Below are 22,227 nucleotides of genomic sequence, written 5' to 3'. Positions count from 1 at the left end.
TCGCGGCGCTTCACTCGCGTTGCAAGCGGCAGAAGTTGAAGAATTCTCAACTTTTCAAGCGCCAGCGCAGGCGTCATCCAATCAGATCGCCGTATGCAAATATCCTACAGCAGACGCTAGCCAATTGCGTTCATTACTGCTCCGTGAACCATCCAGACCATAGACCGTTAAAAATCCAGACGCAGCTCCGTGATATTCTTCCCGCTGTCGGCGCTTTTTCAGGATTTAATGTACTTAACAGCTTCGTGCACCTGTGCAGTGCGCTGACAACAACTACACGGGCAATCGCACTCGCACATACAACCAAAAAAGGCGCTTTTTTGTGTTGTGTTTTGGTCCAAGCGGCAAGTTAATGTGATTGGCTGTTGTCACTATGACGATCGCGTCAGCACCCAGCTTCAGCCACGCCTTCCGTCAAGCGTTAACGCCTACGCTCCGTGTGAATGCGGCGTAAGGGACTTGAAAAATGAGCGTATTTTCAAAAAAAGTGGAGTGTTCCTTTAAAGCTCGGGGTGAATTTGAATAATTTTGTTTATGTATATAACATTTTGCCAGCAGTAAACTACCAATGTATTCAATACCTTTATTAACATTGATTTCATAATATACGATAATATCCTTTAATGTAAAATAGTATTTCATCTTTTCTAAATTAAAGATGAATTATGCCAATTCCTTCAGAAATTGTTGGATAACCACTTTTTCTCACTCTTACAAAAAAAGCATAACTCATCAGTATCAGAGTATATTAAAATCAATGATTTAACAGGGTAGATGGTATGCAACATTTTTTTTAAATGTATTTCTTTAATTGGATTATTAATAATACTATTTAAATGGGATTTATTAACCAAGCCAACACTAATATCAATAATATACTTCCATTAAAATGTTCCTTTACTAGGTGATATTTTATTTTGAAAAAATAGTACAAATATGTTTGCATTTTTAATTAAACAATTCAACACCGTTTATTTAATTTGAAAAACAAAACAAAAAGGTCGTTCAACCGCTGCGTGTGACGTAACGGTGGGGCGGGGCTTGTTTTCAAACCCAGACGCAGGCTCATACCAATGAAGATGGCGGCGGTGGGGTCCGCCAAATCCACTGGACTGGGGCAGAGAAGGAAAACCAGGCCTGGCGCTCACGCCGCTCCGCTATCTCTGGAGGAGGCCCGGTGCCCGGTGTGCTCGGAGATACTCCTGGAGCCGGTAACGATGCCGTGTGGACACTCGGTGTGCCTGCACTGCTTCCAGCGGACGGTGAAGTTGATCAGTCTGTGTTGTCCGCTGTGCCGGCTGCGAGTGTCCAGCTGGGCCCGTAAACAGTCCAGGGAGAAGAGCCTGGTCAACACCGAGCTCTGGGAGCTGGTCCGGCTCAGTCACCCGGAGAGATGCAAGCGGAGGATGGAGCAGAGAGATGGAGAGCTCGCGGACGGGGGTTAGTGTGACTTGACATATATTAACGTTACATAACCACGAGTTTGAAATAATTACTTACGCTTCGAGAAATCGCGGCATGACATAACAGACAGTTTTAAAGCTTCAGTGATTTCAGTTCAGATGACCGTTTCACCAATTACTCCATTATAGTACAAGAAAAATATGACTCTGTCTGTTATCTAACGCAAAGGATATGAAACCAGTAACGTTAAATTAAAAGAAAAACAGCAGCGGTTGGGGGGCGTTCACACTTCACACAGGACAGCCTGCCTGCGCCGGTTTTACATTGGGTTGTGTACAAATTTACTCGTGTCGCGTCTTGCGCGTTGCTTTTTGAACGTGGGGAAAAAAATCAACTCAAGACGATTTTAGTAGCTAATTTATAATAATTCATATTTTTATTTTGTTGTTGAATTTATGGTATATGTTTTTGTTTTGTCGCGTTTTGCTGATTATTTTTGTCAAACTGTCAATGATGTTTGATGTGAGGAGACACAATAGAAAGTGCTCAACATGATAATACTGATCGAATAATTTAGACTTTATAACGTATTGAAACGAATTAAATTTGAGATCATTTTTAATAATAATACTAATATTAATAATAATAAAAAATGTTTATTCAACTTTTAGTTACTTTTTTTTACCCACATTTGCTGTACTTCAAAGACTTAAAGAGATAGTTCACCCCCAAAAAAAAGAAAGAAAAGGAAAATTAGGCTACCCCATCATTTACTCACCCACAAACCATCCTAGATGTATATAACATTCTTCTTTCAGACAAACATAATCAGAGTTAATCCAAATGTCCCAAGTTAATCCAAGCGTTAATGGCGGCTGCCCGAAATTTGAAGCTCAAAAAATTGCATCCATCCATCATAAAAGTACTCCACATGGTTCCGGGGGTGTTGATAAAGGCCTTCCGAAACCATGGGTTTGTGTAAAAAAAAAATAAAATAAAAAATCTATCCATATTTAAACCTTTATAAAGTAAAATATCTAGCTTCCACCTGTCCACCTCCTGTATCCAATTTACGAAGAAAGTGTAATGCCTTTCACCGTTCAAAACGTGTATGTCATGCTTGTTTTTTTTCTTTTTTCATTTTTTTTTTCATTTCAGAAGACCTTTATTAACCTCCCGGAGCCCTGTGGAGTACTTCTATAATGGATGGAGGTCCTTTTTTTTTAGCTTCAAATTTTGTGCATTCACTGGCATTATAAAGCTTGGATTAGCCAGGACTTTTTTTAATATAACTCCGATTGTATGCGTCTAAAAGCGGAATGTCATATGCACATAGGATGGCTTCAGGGAGTAAATCATGGGGTAATTTTCATTTTTGGGTGAACTATCCCTTTAAAAGTGTGATATCCTGGATGTTTGTCAACTTGAATGTAAAACTGAGTGGTAACTTGCCCAGACATGTGTGTGTGTGTCCAGTGGGCGGAGCTTGTGACAGAACTGTGTTTCAAGAGAGCATTACTTCATGTGTTTATTATGGTTTGGTCCCAATGTGAGTTTGAGTATTAGGAAGAAGGAAGACAGTTGGTCATTTTGGTTTCTTTTTGTGTGATTTCTGATATGTTTATGTTTTTATTTCATAGAAATTTTTCGTGCACCTGTGCCAATCCATAAATCTGGAGAAATGCGTCAAGACTATGAGAAACAAAAGATGAAGGTAAGTTACAGAGGTATAACACTACTGTGTTTGCACAATACAGTTGCATATAAATATATATAGCATCGTTTTATTTTTCTAGGTTGGATGCAGTGAAGAAACTGAAGAGAGAAAGAAAAAAATCCATAGAAAAGAAGAGTGTGGGATACTGAAACATTGTCAATATCCTGTATGTTCAAAACCTTTCTTCGTTGTTACCTACTTGGGTCTAAGCTGGGTGTAAATATGCACACAGTTAATTAATATATCTCATAATTTGGCATATTTCTTTTATTGACTATATTATTACAGCGAAATTGCTTTTGCTCATCCATCTTATACTGTGTTTCAGTTCTGCGGCGTGTCTGACTCTGAGAATGAAGAGCCAGTGGGAAAGAGGACTAGACATGTTTCAGCATTTGTACGAAAAACAAGATGCTCCCCTGCTTTTACTAGAGGGTACTGCACTTTACATTTTTACTTTTAAATGTATTTATGTTTATTATTAGTGGTAGAATTATATGTCTTTTCATTTTATCGAGAATGGTGGGCATAGAAGCATACAAATTAGTTAGTGGCAAATAATGTCAAGCAAATTATTAGCGATGCACCGATCGACCGTCAAGGAATCAAACAATTTTTCATCAATCTCTAGTCTTACCGATTCCAAGCCGTTTTTTGTACAAATTTAATTTACTGTATAACGTGGAATGTCACAGAATTTGTCAACTCTTGGATGAATAAATCAAAAGTAGGTCAGTACACTTAAATGTTCTGCATGTCTTAGTGAATGAATGGTTTCATATACCACACACACCGAAGCATGCGTGACACTCGCTGTGTTGCTATATAATGACATGAACACATGAACTTCATTTCGAGAGCTGCTCTGAGAGTCACTTTATGAGCATTTTTCCGTTTAATTTAAGAAAAAACGCATTTATATCATATACAAGGATTCCTCATGGCAACCCATCAAAATTAGCGTTCGGTTAACCTTGTGAAATTAATTATTACTATTATATAGTGTACTATTGCGCAGTATAGTGTATGTCTTAATGTAATACTTGCTAATAATAACAACAATACAATAACAATACAATAACTTTGTTTAAGGGAATAATCACAAGACTATTTGTATATGAATCCTGCATGTTCTGCATGTCTTAGTGAATGAACAGTTTCATTTACCACACACACCGAAGTACGCGTGACGTGACCATAGACAGTAAAAGAAATGGACAGAGCTATCCCATTGACTTCAGCGGCGGAAAGTGAGGTCAGTAAAGGAGCACTCACTTCCTGATGGCTGAGCGAACTGCGCAGGCTCAGACTGAGCTTGACGACGTAGATGTGACGTGAGCCTCCTGTCTGACAGCTGTGAGTCTTCTAGTAGTTGTGGAAAGTGAAATGTGAATCACGTTGTTTAAATGTTTTGTCCCGTTGCTTTTGGCTCACTATGGGCTTCTCCCCATTCTTCCCCCTTGACTTTATCAGACTTTATGTCTCCACGTCCCCCCGACTGTCTCATAGACAGTAAAAGATTGCCTTTGAGCGTCTCCTCAGGTCTATACGGTAATTTCTCAACTGTGCGACAGAGTCGCGTTGGTTATGACGCAATAGTTAGCCTATTTTTACAAAAACAGCTTCTGCGGGGGGATAGTGTAAGATACAAGGTAATGGAGCCTTTTATGCATTGTCGTGTTTCTTTAGAAATAAACAATGGACAAATGGAGTCTTTAAACGTCTCAGATGTAAAGTTATTCACTGTCAAAGTGACTCAAAAATGAATGGGAGTCAATGGGATGCTAACAGCAGGTGATGGCTTGGTTAGCAATGGGTGGAACGCTTTCCGAGCGCTAGATTACCCCCTTGGACGTGACGCTCGCTTACTATAATATAATATACTAATAAAAATAACTTTATTTTATAAAGGAATAATCGCAATTTTCTTCCATGTTTTAATTTTAATAGTAAACCTCTGTTGTGCAGCACTTTGTTTGACAAAAAATAAAAGGGTTATTTAAATTTAATTTGATTGAAAATAAATGATTGCGCTATGGTTTCATTTGATTACCCGAAAAACTAAAATACACAACACTGAATTTCTGGGGGAAAACATTTTTGTAGGGCCCTTTTATTGTAAACAAATCAATAAATTAAGTTATTTTTTATTCACTCAAATATAGGGGTGTAACGATACACTCGTGTCACGATTCGATATGTATCTTGATACTGAACTGACGATATGATATGTATCCGGATATTTTAAGCCAAAATAGTGTTTTTTTGTGTACTTTTTTATTATTATATAATATTATTATTTGTGTTTTATTATCAGGACCCACAAATATTATACATTATGTATAGTTGTTGTATGATTCTATGTAATAAGATTATTAATGTAATAATGTATGTCACTGAAACTTTAAACTTAATTTTTTTTCCCCTCACACATTATTCACACTTTCAATGCAGGCAGCATCTCTCCCCATGCCTGCTATGCCCTGCCTCTCCCGCTATTAATGCAGCATGTAAGAATGAACCATCTGGAATGCTTTGAACAATCATACCACTAAAATTAAATGTGATCTGGTGATTTAGATGATGTTTGTTCGTTCACTAAGGAGTGTCGTTTTAAATGGTGTTTGCGCGCTGACTGGGAGGAGTGTCGCTTTAAAGGGTAACTAAACCCCAATCCAACTTTTTTTAGTTAATGATCTGCTAGACTGGGGCTTTATTAATGCTATTTATTGATTTGAGTAAATGTTTTGACATTTGGGTATAAAGTGTTTTAATTCTATAATATAGGGTGTAAAAACGTCTTAGTGCTGCCCTCTTGAGGTTGAACGGTGGCTACTGCAGTCGAATACTGCAGTCCTATTGGACGTTGTGGTGCTTCGTGACGTAGGATGGTACTTCCAACGGCTCACTATCCACGCCCCTGGCACGAGCTCACCATTAGGGCCCGGATTCGATTCTGATTCCAATTCCTGTTTCCGGAATCGACGGAATCGATTCCAAGAATTGATTCCGCACTGTTGTTTTCGATTCCTTTTCGAATCTTCTTTTTTTTAACAAAATCGATGGAGGAACCTAGTTCCGGAGTGACCGCAGGATACAAGGATGTAGCACATTATTCATGGATGTGCATTTATTGCATGTTACTACATGACATGTCTAAAATGCATGCGCACAGTTATGACTATGTTCAAATAAGTGCTTTTGCACAGAATGTACGAGGCAAAATAACCACAATATTAACAAAAACAATAATATAAGAGTGCGCAGTTTATTTGTCAATCAGATGCGCGAGCAAGTTGTGTTCGTTACTATAGCAACATTAGACTCGGTCATTAAGCTGTACTCTAGTCTAGACGCATTTTCTTTCAGTTATCAGTGGATTAAAGAAAATAAAAGAAAATAGAAAATTAAAATAAGACCCTCACATCTGCATCTGTAAGCAGCGCTCAAAACCTACCGTTGTGGACAACAGAACCATTTCACAATTTAAAATTATGGAGTTTTTGTGTGCAAAATGTCCACGATGCAGGATCACAGAAGGAAACAATGAAAATAAACACTATTAAACTAAGTGAATGAAAGGTATAGTAATAATCAGCGATATGTGTTCACATATGGCTTGATTTGAACGTTTCATACCATAAAAATAGGGCTTGGGCGTCATGACGTCATTACTTGGCGTGGCGGCCATGTTGATGGCATCATTTACTGCTACTCGGACTACTGCGCACTGTTTATAGACGTACTCCCTCTCAGTCGTGTGTCTTAATTTTATTTTATTTTTTTCGCGTTATTTCAACTATGGTAAACCGTTGCTGCATTTTTGGGTGTAACAGCGCAACACATAATCACCATGGGAAATGTCGAAAATGGATTAACTTTCCACCGCTTTCATGCTACTGTCCTCACTCCAGTCACTATCCATCTTTGCGAGTCTGACAGCTGTCAAACAAGTTGTCACTATGGGTCTCAGGTGCACCCTCCCACCCCCCGCTCAGGCCCGCCCTCGTCTCGTCCCCTCTGTCTCCGCTGGGCTCTGCCCACTTTTGCAGCATTTTTTAAATATTGCCAGAGGGCGGAGTTAGGCTGTGAACAGGGGTTTAGTTACCCGCTTCACCTACCGAGCTGTTTCTCCTCTTTGTAAACTTTGTTCAATGCATGCGAGTGCTGCCGTATGTGCGCACATGACCAGCCGTTTTCTCTGTCATCACTCGCGTGAAGACGCGCTGTGAGACTCGCGCGCGCTGAGAGAAGATCTGACGCTGTGCATCATCCGAGAGCGCGCGCTCGTCTCACAGCGCAAATATTGAGTTCTCTTTCAAGTCTTGCGCTTAAAACGGACAAACTCACACAAGAAGTATGTCAACATGTCCATCTTGATGAGTATACTAGCAGACATAGTCTGAATATGCCTTAAGTGAACTGTGTAGTATGCACAGTCGAGAAAGACGAGCATATCCCTGCATCAGGTCTTAAAGGCGCAGTAGCCTTTACTGCTGCCTGAGTGATGTCCTTATATTTAGTTGGACATTAAACAATGCTCTTGATTGAATAGCTTTTGTAAGTTTAATAAGGATTAATCTTTCATTTAAACAGTTAAATATGCAGTTATTTTACATTTGTTTTACTTTATTCAATCCTTTCTGCAGGCCAGTAGGCATGAACATTATTATTTAATGTAGCCTACACATGAGTGAGGTCGAGTTAAACATTTTAGTTTGAATTTTTTTTTTTTTCGGTTTTCGGCTTTGGTTTCTTCTTTTTTGGTTTCGGCCAAGAATTTTGTTTTCGGTGCATCCCTACTGACAATGTTCTGCTCGGTATGTCGTCAACACGCTTCAAAGATGCCAGAACGAATAGTTTCATTGTTGGGACTAAAAACCATAAAACTGGAAGCCATAAAAGACCACAAATCATCGTGAAAATGGCAGTATTTCATTGAGACTTGAGATTAAATAAACTGCTTAAGTATTGTAGAGCTTGTAGTATTAATTTTCACATGCAGTTACACATTGTCAGTTAAAAACAAAAAAGTGGCGGGTAAAAACATTGAGTGGTAGACTTTGAAAAAAGTTCATCTCCATCCCTGGTTCACTCCGTCTACGGGTGACGTCATGTATTTTGCGAAATGCGCATTTAGGTAATTTGTCGCCCTCCATACGTTGCGAAACAGAGATGCAATATAAACGATACAAAATTGGCCTACGATAGAGATTTTAAGTCTACATTCGACTACAACTGTTTATTAAAGGTTTGTTGCCGATTAGAACTTGAAGTGCGATGAGGTCTTAAAATATTTTGAGAAGGTCTTAAAAAAGTCTTAAAAAGGTCTTGAAATTAACTTCAGGATTCCTGCATATACCCTGGTTACGTTAGGGGTGTAACAGTACAGATTGTTCATGGTTCAGTTTGTAACCATGGTCGCAGTTATAGGTTCACTGTTTTGGTACGGTTCGGTATTTGCTATTTTCAGGGAAAAAAAGGACTACTGTCAAATAAAATGAAAGAAAATAAGAACAAATAACTTAACTTAAATACAAGCAGCAGCACAAATAAATACTGTCAAGCAAAGATACTAATAAAATAAACAATGCTTTTCAGGTTTTGTAGGTAGGTCTAACATTATTTAGGTACAGAAATTGAATAAAGTAATCAAATGTAAAATAACTGTATGTTTAACTGTTTAAATTAAAGATTAATCCTTTTTAAGCTTACAAAAGCTATTCAATCAAGAGCAGTGAGTGGTCTTCTTATCTTTTGTTTGACATTAAACAGACAGCAGTAAAGGCTACTCCCCCTTTAAAACCTAATGCAGAATATGTGTCGTCTTTCTCGACTGTATAAAGTTCTCTTAAGGCATATTCAGACTATGTCTGCTTGGATACTTGTCAAGATGGACATTTGTTGTAAATGTATCTTAATTTAACTTTGAATTAAGTTTTTAATACTCTAATCAACATGGGTATATGGACAAATATGCATGCTTTATGCAAATGTATGTTTATTATTAGTGAAACCATAAAATACTTATTCAATAATAATCAATAAAACAGCATGAAGACTAGATATGTATCAAAGGTCATAGATGTTTATCAAAGAACATGTCTCTAAAATGTCTTATAAATGTCTCTTAAGCCTAGCTTAAAAATTCAGAATAAGCAAGGATTTCTCTCATTTTAAGCATATAAATAAAGGTAGTATTACTGACAGTTTAGTTCAGAATAGGGCACAGTTCGTATGAAAACCTGGTAATATGAAAGCTGTCATGCGGACCTGAGAGCGCACCAGTACCAGACCACACCTGGAGGAGGTCCATTCCACGAGTAGGAATATAGTGCGGCCCCTTTAAGAGAGGCACGCTCTCTATTGAGCTGCCGGTATTTTGCGTGCGCGCCGAACTTTGCCTCGATTCACGTGAACAGTGTGAGAAACGGAGCGTTCTTGTTCAGGAGAGTAACCTGTGCATTCGTTTCAGCTGATTGTAATGCATTTAGTTCAATATAACACATGTACTGTAAGTGGTGATGTGTCAATGATTTACCTCAGACATGAGCGAGAGTGAGCTTCAGTGTATTCGCGCATCGCACTCGGACTGCAGAGAATGTGTTCAATGTAAACAGACTTTTCTTTCGACCTGGTGTCTATGGTTAAACAGAAAATATGGTAGCTTATAGGCAATAACTGCACTTTTGGTTTAGAATATTAATGATAACCATTTTCTTTCCCTATTAATGTTTGCTGCTGGATCCTTTACGTCTATGGCTTATCCCGATTTCTCCAACTACGGATCAAACAGAAAATTTGCGTGCGTTAGCGCGCGTTAATAAATGTAGTGCCGTTAAAATGAATTTGCGAATGTGATAAAAAATCAAAAAACTAATGAATTTGATAAATGACAGAGACTTTTTTACAAAGTCTAAAAAAATGAGAATTTCATTAGACTTTGTAATGTTCCCTAATTAGCCTATGTATTTAACATTCCAGTACAAAAAAGTAACAAAAAAATATTACTTTAGTGGTATAAATCGGACTAACTATAAAAATTAATTAAAATAGAAAAAAAGACTAATGAGCCAATAAGTGTTCCTCTTCCGCCATCTACTGGCTGTTTTATTTTTAATTTTAATGTTAACGTCCTAAATTATGTTATTTTAACACTCGAAGCCTACACAACAGGTGAATATAAAGGAATGATGCTAGAATAGGCTATATATAATTTACCCAAGAAAGGAGTTTTAAATGCTGGTTAATAAAACAGGGAAACCAATTTATTCAACTCTTTACATTCAGGCGCTAGAGACGTTATTCCCTGAATGAATATAAACGCATTTGACAGAAAGATCTCAGAGAATCTAAAAACTGTTGAAATGACAGATAACACCTGGATATAATAGTTTTAGCAGTGATCTCACGTTAGAGACTGAAGATCTAGCTTATATAACAATATACATCAACATGCTTCATAAAAAAAACATCTTCTGTCAATATTCCTGAGAGGCCAATAATGCCATAAAATCTCTAAATATGCAATCATTTCAGCAATTTTCCAGCGAGTGCACTTGAGATAGCCTTATACTGAAATGAAAGGTGTTTATTGCTGGAATTATTGGTTGCTCCGTGACACACACTCTGCATTCCTCAGTTCCTATGGAAGTGTCCTAATCACTGATCTTTATAGAGTTATATAGATATATAGAGTCGGATATATAAAGAGAGTTATAGATATATAGATATATATAGAGTTGGATATATAGATAGATTTATAGATGTATAGAGTTATAGATTTATATAGATCAGTGGTCGTAACTGTTTTTCAGCGGCACTGGCCAAAACGTGATTGGTTGGAGCGAGAACGTGCTACGATTGGTCAGCACGATATGGCCGTGATCTGATTGGCTTAAGTAGACGGTGGGTGGAGTCTACGTATTTGTGGATTGTTTTGAGTCTAGACGCTAGAAATGTTTCAAAATCCACGTGCTGTGCTGCGATCCACAAATGCACAGGAAGCGATCCACAAATGCACAGGAAGCGATTCACAAATGAATGCAACTTATGCAAAGCAGAGTTGTGTGTTTTTGACATGTGTGGACTTTTTTGTTACTCACAAATGTCATTGTATTTATTTGTGAATCTAATTCATTTTTGTGAAACTCCTGCATATATTTGTGGATCTCATATATTGATTTGTGAAATTATTTATTTTTTGTGAATCGCTTTACATTTATTTGTGGATAACAATATATTTGTTTGGAATAATGCAACAATATTACCCCCATAAGTTTGCGAACGAATCTTTCATTTGAACCGGTTCACCAAATCGGACTGAACCGTTCCAAACAGTTTGAGTCTCTAGTAAGCACTAATCCACACATTTCTAAAGTTATTCAGCCTTTGACGTGTCTGACTCTCTCTCTATCTGACTGGAAATAAACCAACATCCCGAAGTTCAGTTGATGAACTAATGATGAGCACAGAGATATACTGAGCGTGCGTGCAGCGGAGGGAGCAGCGTTGTTGTGTTTAGTAATAGTAGTTTTTTGCAGTCAAAGCGGTTGATTTAGGAGTTTTTTGGCGTCTCTGTGTGGTTATGTTCTGTATCGCAGCTTGAGGGGTCTACATTTAAATGTCCATTTTACATAAAATGTTTAAAATGAAAACAATCTCATTGTGGTTGCTCTACACATACGACACTATGATGAATTCTGTAAAGGTTCTTAGTAATGTTTTTTTTTTTCATGGGTACTTTTAGGTGTGTACAAATTTATTATATAATGGAATTATATGGACTCCTTATATTTGGTTTTCTTTTGGAGTCTCAAATGATCCTTGAAGCTTGCAGACAATACAGTTTTGTGTACTATCTACTTTGATTATAGCAAATTATGACAAAATGAATGTGTTTAATAAGATAAATGGCGACTGCTAAATTTCATAATAAGTGACAAAGGTGCGACTAGTCGCTTTTTTTTTTTTTTCTCTCCCGGTTTTGCATTTAATTAATTATTTCTATTTCTCTTCATTTTAAATATTTCTCTCAGTTTATTTGGGTTCTGTTTGAGTGTGCCTTTGAGTCTACGCGCTGATATGAGCAAATATCCAATCATATGCACTAATGTTAGGGGGTGTTTGGCTGCATTTTAAAGCCTTGCCTGTGAAACATTTCATTTGCGTTTTACATGTGCTGAACGTGCGCACTAAAAGCCTGTCAAACACACGTGATTAATGGACTAAGTAGTATTACTGCGCTAATACTGTAAAACACAACATGTATAAACACAGCCGGTTATGTCTAAAGTGAAAGTAAAATCGCGTGTGTCTATGAGATGCGAGCAGGTCTTAGCAGCGCAGACTAGTGATTGTGAACGCTTGTCCTTAAAGGGACAGTTCACCTCTAAACTTTTTAAAAATCACTCACTGGTCTTGAATAAAGTAATAATACAGTAGCTTTCAATCAATTTATATTGTATATTGAAGTCTATTTAGTTTTAATTTTAGCCTACATTTATTCATTCAATTTCATACTTAAATGCTACAGTACATCTCTGAGCTGCCACTGTAAATCTTTATATATATTTATTTTATATTATACAATACACTAGGAATGTGTACAAGTGTTTTTTTTAAAGTAAAGTTTAAGTAAGTGTTTTTAAGTCTTTTAAGGGAAATAAAGAAAGACTATTGCAATAAAGACATTTTCTCCTTAACCCTTTTCTGTTCCTGTCGCCTAAGAATAGAATAGCAAAAAACCGAACCGTACCGAAAACCGTGGTTAAAAACCGAGGTATGTATTGAAATGTGGACAAACAGTATATGACTAACTGACATATATATATATATATATATATATATATATATATATATATATATATATATATATATATATATATATATACACGACTGCTTTTAAAAAGGGACTAAAACATACCTACTTAGAAAGTCTTTCAATGTTTAAATTGCTTTGTGTTTACATTTTTGTGTTGATTTTAATTTAATTCTTAATTGCTCTAACTGCTTAATTTTTTTCCTCCCTTTGTAGCACTTTGAGATTTTCTTTAAAATGTAAAGTAATTTATAAATAAAATGTATTTATTATCATTATTATATACGCCTTTTATTACAGCAGAATGCAGAATACCTACAGTTTAGAAAAAAAAGCTTAAATAGTGTGACTTAGTTATGATACTTCCATCAATAAATATCTCATTTTGAGGTGTTGCATATAGATAATCGTCCATGCCATCATTGTGCTGCATTACAGCTGTCTTCATAGCAGTGTCGTTCAGAGGAGCAGGAGCTGTACGGACTCTGAGGATGGCAGAGGAAAAAGCAGAGTTCACACACATCATGCTGTTCCTGACAAGGTATAATATTTCAGTTATTACCTGAATGCATCTGTTCAAATAATCATCAGTCTAATTTGCTGTTAAGGGTGTATTGTTTGATTAACCACCAGTCCTGTTGTTTCAAAAAAAAAAAAAAATGGCTTTTTTTATTATTTAATTTTTTTAGTAATCAACCATTTAGAAGACACATTTATCTAAAGCAGTTTATAGTACAGTTCTACAGTTCTTACTTTCTTTAGCCCTGGTGGTCCACTGTCCTGCAGAACTTAGGTCCAACCTAATTAAACGCACATGAATAAGCTAGTCAAGGTCTTCAGGATTACTAGAAACTGACATGCAGACGTGTTGGGAAAAACACAGTGGACAGTGGAAACCTAAGATTGAAGGCTCAGGTCTACTTAAAGGGGTACTTCAGCGCTGGGAAAATTAATCTGTATTTAAACTGGGTCATCAATGTAGTAGAAATGTGAAATTAATTTTGAATTTGGTGCCTTCTAGACTGAGAAAAGACAGAAAATGTATTTTTGTCTCATGGGGATGAAAAACTACAATTCCCAGAATGCTTCACTGCCCTGTGAGGCCATTCCCAAAGCCACCGCAACTGGATTACTGTGACTGAGTTGGAGAAGACACTACAATTAAAAACTGAACGTGTCTGTTCAATATAATGAGTGAGTCACCACGCGAGTCTCACAGCACTGAACACTAACTGCAGGAGTGAGATAAATGAGCTGATGAGCTCTCGTGATGAGAGCTGAGGTAATCGCGACTACACTCGCGGCATACCTTCACAACGCGAGTTTGGTCTGGCGTGTTTCAGTTCATTCCTTTGGAAGCTTAACTTGCATAGAAGTTAATCTGAGAAGTTAAAAGACTTACATTGCTCACCATAGCTCCGTTTAAATGAGTGCCTGCAGCAGCGAGCTGAGCTGTGAGTGTGATCTCCATCCCCCATGCGCGGGTTCAAAACATGCGGAAATGGCTCCCTCTGCTGGCTGTAGTCTTTAGCCTTTGGCCAAACATTCCTCCGATGATGCAAATATCGTCAATTTTTCCAGAAATAAAATGCATAAATCTCTTGTCTCAGGGGGATATGAGGGGGGAAAGCACAATCATTTGAATATACTCCAGGGTTTCTACTGATACAAAGCCATATACTTCAGCTATCGCTGAAGTAACCCTTTAATTTTCCGTGTTCTGCTCCGTGCACCCAAGCCTCCTTTGACCACTCGCACGTGCTGTTGTCTGCACGAACGCAAGAATGATGTGGACAGTGTGCACAGACATCAGCGGAGATGTGCTGATGACAAAAATTACATCACGCAGTCAGGAGTGGAACGTGGACAGAGGAAAACGATTTTGGCTCAAAGGGTTAGTTTACGCAAACATTTAAATTCTGTCATCATTTACTCACCTACATGCACGGCAATTAAAACATGGCGTGAACACAGAATATAATCACCACAGCATCTATATAGTAGGACAGGGATGTCCAATCCTGCTAAAGTTCCGCTCCAATTCTGTTCAAACACCCGAACCAGCTAATTAGTGTCGTCAAAACTACTAGAAACTTCCAGGAAAGTGTGTTAGGGCTGGTAGGAACTAGTCTCTTCTGGACTTTGGCCCTTCCCAATCACAATTGGATACCCCTGTAGAAGGAAATTACATCTGTTGTTGCAATCAGTGCTATGCTTGACAAATGGTATTGTCACTGATACTACTCTACCACTTTTTCCCCATTCTAGGCTAGCATCACTCATAGCTACAACGCTGGAATCCTTCTCTCATCTGAGAACAGTCTGTCTTTTTCAGCCCCTGTACTGAGCCTAGATAAGAGACACCACTGGCGGGGCATCCACGCCTCATCCGTTTCTGTTGTGCTTCAAACAAAACCAGAGAGGTCTATTAGCCCAGAGAGCAATGATAGCATATCGGAAGAACTCAACCATTTTAAGCCTATCGTCTGCTCACCATGCACGCCACCCAAAAGGTTGCCCGACGGGCGACTTTTGGAACCCACGATCGTGAAGTCGACCCCTAGGAACTTGACACGCACTCTGCAAAAGTCCACAAGTTACGAGGCCAGCCCGACCATCTTGCAGAAGTGGAAGCAGATTGAAGTTGATCGTCAGTGCATCAAAGTGACCTCAAAAGGTACAGTCACAAGTCCGATCGCAGAGGATCTTAGCCTTAAACTGAGTCCTGTTGAGGAACGAGACAGCGGACTCTGCAGTTGTGCCGTGGCCAAGGACGGCTTGGAGGATCATCGATGCATTTGTGAGTCAAGTGCCGAAGGGTCTAAGGATCAAAAGGATAAACTTGTAGTCTGTAATAAACGACGGCTTATATTTGATCAGTGTAACAAACAGGACGATACACAGCCAGTTAGCGCTCACATCAGGTCGACAACTCAAACTATTGCAGATGGCTCATCCCCAAAAGGGCGTAGCAGATGTGAAGGACTCTGCGAACCCACAAAAACACATGCACCGATGTTAGATAAACATGCTGGACATTGTAATCAGGGTACCGTAGACCCTGAGCACTTAATAAATGAGCCTTCCACCAGGAGCTGTGTACTTAACAGACCTACCTCAAGAAGGGGCAAAAAGAGAAGCCACAAAACCAAACACTTGGAAGAGAACCTACTGACAAAAATATCTCGGACAGATAGCTGCAATTCCTGCGACAGATTTGATGATCTGATCGCTCGGCGAACGAATCAGGAAAAGGAGGACAGAGAACTGGCACTAAAGCTGCAAAGAAAGTTTGACAGAGAATGCCAAAAAGTGGACAGGCACAAAACAAGTCGTAACAAATACGAACTCCGGTCCTGGGCTACAAAAGATGGGATGGTAGGACACAATACACGCAGATCAGGAAGAATCCCCAAAAGAAATGAGCAATTTAACTATAGCTGTTAAAGGGACTTACCGTTATAGTAGTGTTTTGTCCTAGGGGTTTGTCACAGTCACAAATGTTTTCTTTGCTTAGGCACTACAGAGGCTTTCTGGAAAAGTATTGCAAGATAAGGTATTTACTTTTTTGATTTGCCATTTAACAGTTTCATCCAAAGCAACTTGAAAGCACATCGAGTCCTGCTAGAGGAACCTGGAGGATAAGTGCCTTTACTCAAGGGCAATGGTCGTAGGACAGGATTGGGCTTGGGATTCATGGGGATTCAAAGATGAAGTGTTTTGTTTCCAGCGCTGTTACTGTTTAATTGGCTTCTGCTACTTAAAAATAGGAAACTAGGAATATGTTGTTTTGGGGACATAAAATCCATACAGAACTATTATACAAGAACTCTTTAAGGCTTTTTAGTACTTCAAGCCAGAGACAATAGTAATCTTTACAATCTCTTTGTGCTCATCATAATCACAATTGCTCCTCAAGAAGTTTGTTTGCATGTTTTAAAGTTATCATAGGACATTTGTACAAAGGTGTAGCCTAACCCTTATTCTTTGCTATTTCTGGGTTCCAGTGGCCTGGGAGGTTTCATCTCTTGATGTATCAATTTATCAAACAACAAAGGATTTGGTGAATGATTTGGGTGAAAAAGAGTAAAATTGATCAGTAAGCACCTCCCCTTGAATGCAGATAAGCCAATGGCAGTTGGTTATCAGTTGCACGGCGACCAGAACTTAGACATCTTTAGGTTTCAGTGCCACAGAGAAACGTTGGAAGATCCAAAGCTCTCATCGGTTTGATGATGTTTATGCTACAAAAATAGTAAAAACGATGTGCCTGGGATGCTTGTAACAATGTTCCCAGGTATTCCAGGTAATCTTACCCCGCTGTACATGAACACTGTTGGTCCTGGATGTTGTCATCTGCGATTGTGACAACCGTAACATGAGGCTTCTCCCTCTTGCATTGTGATCTCTAAACTCTTGCTTCCAAATTAATCTTGTTACCCATCTTTTATGTATCCCTCCATGCCATATTTAAGTCCCACTTGAATGCTTCTTGATTAGAGATGGCCCTTCTGTGTCCAAAAACATCTTGGGACAAGCTATCATTGTAAGGCAGTTAGCAAATCCGTTTGTTTGAGTTAGCAACAGTAACTAAGGGTGCTGGGGTTTACTGATAGGTCAATTGTAGCCTTGGGTCAGAAACCTACTCTACACAAGTCCATAGACGCAAATGCTTGGTCAACGGTTTGCAAGAGCGCAGTCTTGTTGTTCGTAACCCGTTTACTGAATCCTACACGCTTTAGTACTGGGGTGGAAACGAACCTTAGTACTCAAGGTTAGCTATAGAGTTGCCTTCATATGTGTGTGCCATTAATTAGGGTGCTTTGTTTTTACTTGGCTGACTATGAACATATCAGCAGTTAAGACTAACATCTAAGGGTGTACTCACACTAGACGATCTGAACTCTGCCCAAGCACGTTTGACTAGTGTGATCTCTTTATACTGTGCCCGGGCACAGAGTCCTGCACGGGTTCGGGTACCCGACGGTTCGACCCACAAATTTTGCCGAAACGGGTGAAAAACATTCAACTGTGTCGGATACGGGTCGGACAAGGGGGAAACACGGGTCTAACACGGGTTTGAAACAGTCACGTGCGAACGTTAAAATATGTGTATATTTTTAGGAACACATACAAAAATATGTCTTGCCTGTATTTCAAGTTAAGAAAATAATTTCAAAACAATATCAGGTTATTTGTGCTCGCACAGCCGCACACGCCCTTCCACGATTCTCTCAGTTTCAAAAAAATCACACAAGGCTTCAAGGGGGACGGACACCGGACGCGCACATTTTATAGGCCTACGCGCGAGTTCAGTTTTGAATCGACTTCTGACAGAAGAGCTGCACGATGTGTGCATCTTGTAGCACAGGGTGAAATCAGTACATTGGCGCTCTGGTGCAGCAGGATTTTGAACAACTTCCTGAGTCGCCGCGGACAGGCGCTGAATGCCCCCGGCCGGTGTGCATACACTCCGTGAAAAATAATGTATTTGAATTTTAAAGAGGTGGCGCAGTGCTGTAATTACTTTTGTATGACTTGGCAATAAATGTGTAGGCCTATATAATGGTATATTTCGGGGACGGGTTCGGGTGTCGGTTCTATTTTAAGCGGATCAGGTGCGGATTTTAATTAGTGCTCCATGTCGGAAAACGGGTCAGATGCGGTTTAACGCACCGCGGGTTAGGGGATTGACAAAATCGGACCCGTGCAGGACTCTGGCCGGACGGGACTCGCTGAACCGTCCCCTGCCCGTTTGCAAGATGTGGGCCAGAGCACAGTTCAGGTAGGCTTGGAAACAGCTACTAGCCTACGCTTGTGCGTGCTACTGTCATCGTTACAACAGCAAGGCATGGTTCAAGGCAACTGTGCCTAGTGTGAGTACATCCTAAATTAACAATAAAAGCATAACTATTTTTGGAGTTTAAAAGGAAAAAAAATGAGAGCTATTTTGTAAAAGAAGTAATGGACAGTTTTATTGATATGGTATCTGCTAGGCTGCTCCCTAATAGTCGACCAAGATTTTATAAGTCAGTTATTCGCCAGAAAAAAAATCTGGAAGTGGTGAAGTCTTGCAGTCCGTGAGGGACAGATCATTAAAAAGTTAACGCAGACCCTCATGTATTGACCTTAAATGAACCTAGATAAATGTGCGCTATTAGACGCATATTCAAGCATTTGTGTGGAGTGTAGCGCGCTTACTGCAAGACAATGAGATGATGCCAGTGCAATCACTGGCATTTTTTTTCAACTTAAAGTACTCAGTAATACAGAACGATTAATATATCACACTTGAGCAGTGCATCACATAAATGAACCGAAACTTGGCATATAGGCTACTTTCCTCACAGACATGAGAAATATATCTATAGAAAGCTTAAAATGTCCAATTCGAATTGAAAAGAAGTACTCTGCTTATGTAATCCATATGAAAGCTGCATTTCTCATCCTCTATACTGCGGAGATGACGAGTCGGCTTCGTTCATTTCATTTTTGCACTAAATTGCTTTTTTTTTTTTTGACACATTTATAATCATTGTTTTTTCCAGTGCTTTGTGGCAAGCTTTATGCGTGCGCTTGAGCGAGAGGCATATATTAGTATATTTAAGTCGTTAAATTAATATTAAAATTTGGTCCACTAATGGCTTAAATAAACAATAACTAGTCAACTAGAAAAAAGTTGAGCCAGGGTAGCCCTAGTGTTCGCATACAGTGATTGATTGTCATAAATCTCCAACAGCAATTCAATAACTTGCTTTCTCTAATGGTAGAGCTGCAGAGTTTGGTATCTCCTTATATAAAAGGATCTCTGGAAAGGAGTTTGCATTGTTGTATAGAGCGGTGCTGGTATGATGTGTCTTTGTAGGCCAACTGGCGGTTTTAAAATCGCACTGGTTCCCTTGAGAAAAACACAATAGGATTTTCCCATAGGCTTTTGGATTAAGCTCTGTGATGTGATCAACAAAAATGTATGATACTTGCGTGGTTTGTCCATCACAGATGAACAGAACTTTTATTCATTTTAAAGTAAATCAAAATGAATTTGCCAGAAGTAAAAACCTAAAGGTAGGCTATAAACGGACTACACCACGGTCGCTCAACTTCACCATCACGTCACTAAGCTTCTAAAAACCTTTTCCAAGACCATTTGATTTAGAATAATTTATAAAAGCACAATTATGAGCATAATGAGGCTGTAAAGGCCGACAGGTGTTCGGCGTGATGATGTTTAATCTCCTCGACAGCCTCTGTAATTCCCATTTAGCCACTTGTTAGCAACCACTGATGCATTTTATGTCGTAGAATAAAACATTAAAGTGTCTTGAGTCTGTGTTCACCTCAGACCTTATCTCAGCCATTTAAACAAATAAACACAAGTCCCATTAAAAAAACAAAAAACATTGACTTTGGGACGAGGGAACCGGAAGTGTTAAAATGCTAACTCGCTTCTGCATTTTGGCCTACAAAGTGATGTCATCTGCACCACTCTATTCACTAAATGAGTGAAGAAAAGTTTACATCAAAGGAGGTGGTAAGCAGTTCAGTAGAAAATGTATGGTACGGTTTATGCTAATGCCTGCTATAGCACCCCTTGTGGCAGTGCTGAGAACGCAATACTTCAATGCAAGTTTGAAATCATACTTGAGTAGCGTTTGTGTAGAGCATGTTTTGGGCCTAACTGCAACTTTTTTTATTTTATTTTAGCAACCATGAAGTAAAATAGCTATAGTTTGGGATGTTAAACCGTAAAAGGCATTGGGTGACAATGTTGACCATTAGGATTTCTGATCGTTTTACTCGTCTTTCATTATTTAAACAAAACCTAGCTTTGTTTATTGTTTTTTATCTTAAGTGTTTTGAAACTCTCCAAACTGTAATAATTGTATCTAAATAAAATATAATACATCTGATTGAAGAGGATATTTTGGATATACACCACAACCCAAAATCATGCATGTTTGATTCGGCAACTAGCAAAACCAATATGCGGGGGGTTTTCTTTAAGACATTAGTTTCTTTCATCCTGTTTGTTTGTTTGTTTGTTTGTTTTTTTTGGGGGGGGGGTGCTTTTAGATTGATCTTCATTTAATGGCGAGACACTGCTCTTAAGGGCTACTTTCATTTCATGACTTTATCTGTTGTGTTACACTTTGTTTGCTAGAGAGATCAATTTTGTGATTTGTGTCTGCCAAGAAAGCTTTAATCATGTTACTTTAGCTGTAAAATGACACATTCAGTTGGACCACATCTATATGCACATACATTTGCCTACTTTTTACCCTGAACTCATTATATTGCAGATTATTTCTGTCCAGTATACTTACTTTGTAATGTGCCAACATGTCTGATTTCTGCAATCAGGCAGTCTTTTTTTCTAGTTTATTTAAGTACCATACAATACTGTAGGTTGCCAGATGTACTATTGGAGAAGATAAATTGATTTTTATGCATTTACTGTAATATTTTGCAAATATGACTTGCCTATATTAATACTGATGCAAATGTGTTATTGGGGATTGTTTCTGACCGGCTTTCGAAGCACTTGGATTGTCTTCCATTGTTGAAAGAAATTTCTAGATTTGAAAGAATGTGTCATATGTATGAATTATGTGGATATGTAAAGCACACATTATATTTATTTGAACAGTACTTTGTAAAAATGTAATCTTTGTTTTTTTCTTCTTTTTTTTCAAATATTTGCCTTGATTTTCTGGTTACTGTCCACAAAACACTAGGAGCATTATAACTGACCTGACAGGAATTAACGTAGCATTCACTCTGAATTTACATGCAATTTTTTGCCTTTTTTTGTTGTTAAAAGATTGTTTCTTTAATTTATTTTTTATTTCAACACATCTCTTCAGATGGTATATGTTCTGTTGTTAAGCATATATGCGCTGCTTAATAAGATGATGCTTAATCTGAATGTGTTCATCATCACCTTTTTTCCCTTTCCATATTTTTATCATGGTATACCTTAAAGGAATTAAATGAAGAAAATCAAAATGGAGGGGAAAGAAATAATACAATTAATAAAAGGAGAGCTATAAAGTAAATATGAACGAGAGTTCTTCGCGTTTATTTCATTACGGCAAATATTCCTCAGCAATAATATAGGTGCTGAATGGGGGTAGAGCTTACAGGTATTGCGTTATACATGGTAGAGAAAAAAACCCTGAATTGTCTGGGACAGATGCAAAAATATTTATAAAATAGAAGAAAAAAAAATACGAGGGAATTAAAAGCAACATTCATAACAGAATTATTCACGGATAAGTTTATTTGA

At 38.3% G+C, this 22,227-nt stretch overlaps 2 protein-coding genes across 4 annotated transcripts in view; one reads left to right on the top strand and one right to left on the bottom strand.

The window, feature by feature from the left end:
- lipt2 (lipoyl(octanoyl) transferase 2) overlaps positions 1 to 22,227 on the bottom strand; it is a 571,631-nt gene that overhangs the window by 7,439 nt on the left and 541,965 nt on the right. Inside the window, exon 1 of one of the 2 annotated variants that reach the window (XM_067450127.1) lies at positions 1,072 to 1,184. The exons of the other annotated variant lie outside the window; for it this stretch is intronic. The gene's annotated coding sequence lies outside the window, so the exon portion shown is untranslated. Of the gene's footprint in view, positions 1 to 1,071; positions 1,185 to 22,227 lie in introns of those variants that run through there. 2 annotated transcript variants of the gene reach the window in all.
- On the top strand, positions 1,073 to 22,003 carry rnf169 (ring finger protein 169). Of its 2 annotated transcripts, XM_067450120.1 has the most exons (6): positions 1,073 to 1,440; positions 3,045 to 3,118; positions 3,201 to 3,287; positions 3,450 to 3,556; positions 13,380 to 13,482; positions 15,210 to 22,003. In XM_067450120.1, exons 1-6 carry the CDS (start codon positions 1,074 to 1,076, stop codon positions 16,386 to 16,388), a joined length of 1,917 nt encoding a protein of 638 aa, XP_067306221.1. In that variant the 5' UTR covers position 1,073; the 3' UTR covers positions 16,389 to 22,003. The 2 variants fall into 2 exon arrangements, with proteins under 2 accessions (XP_067306221.1, XP_067306222.1); XM_067450121.1 differs by lacking the exon at positions 3,201 to 3,287.

The sequence above is a fragment of the Pseudorasbora parva genome, chromosome 8 (assembly GCF_024679245.1).
Source record: "Pseudorasbora parva isolate DD20220531a chromosome 8, ASM2467924v1, whole genome shotgun sequence".
Classification (NCBI taxonomy): domain Eukaryota; kingdom Metazoa; phylum Chordata; class Actinopteri; order Cypriniformes; family Gobionidae; genus Pseudorasbora; species Pseudorasbora parva.
This window is presented reverse-complemented; position numbering and strand designations above follow the sequence as displayed.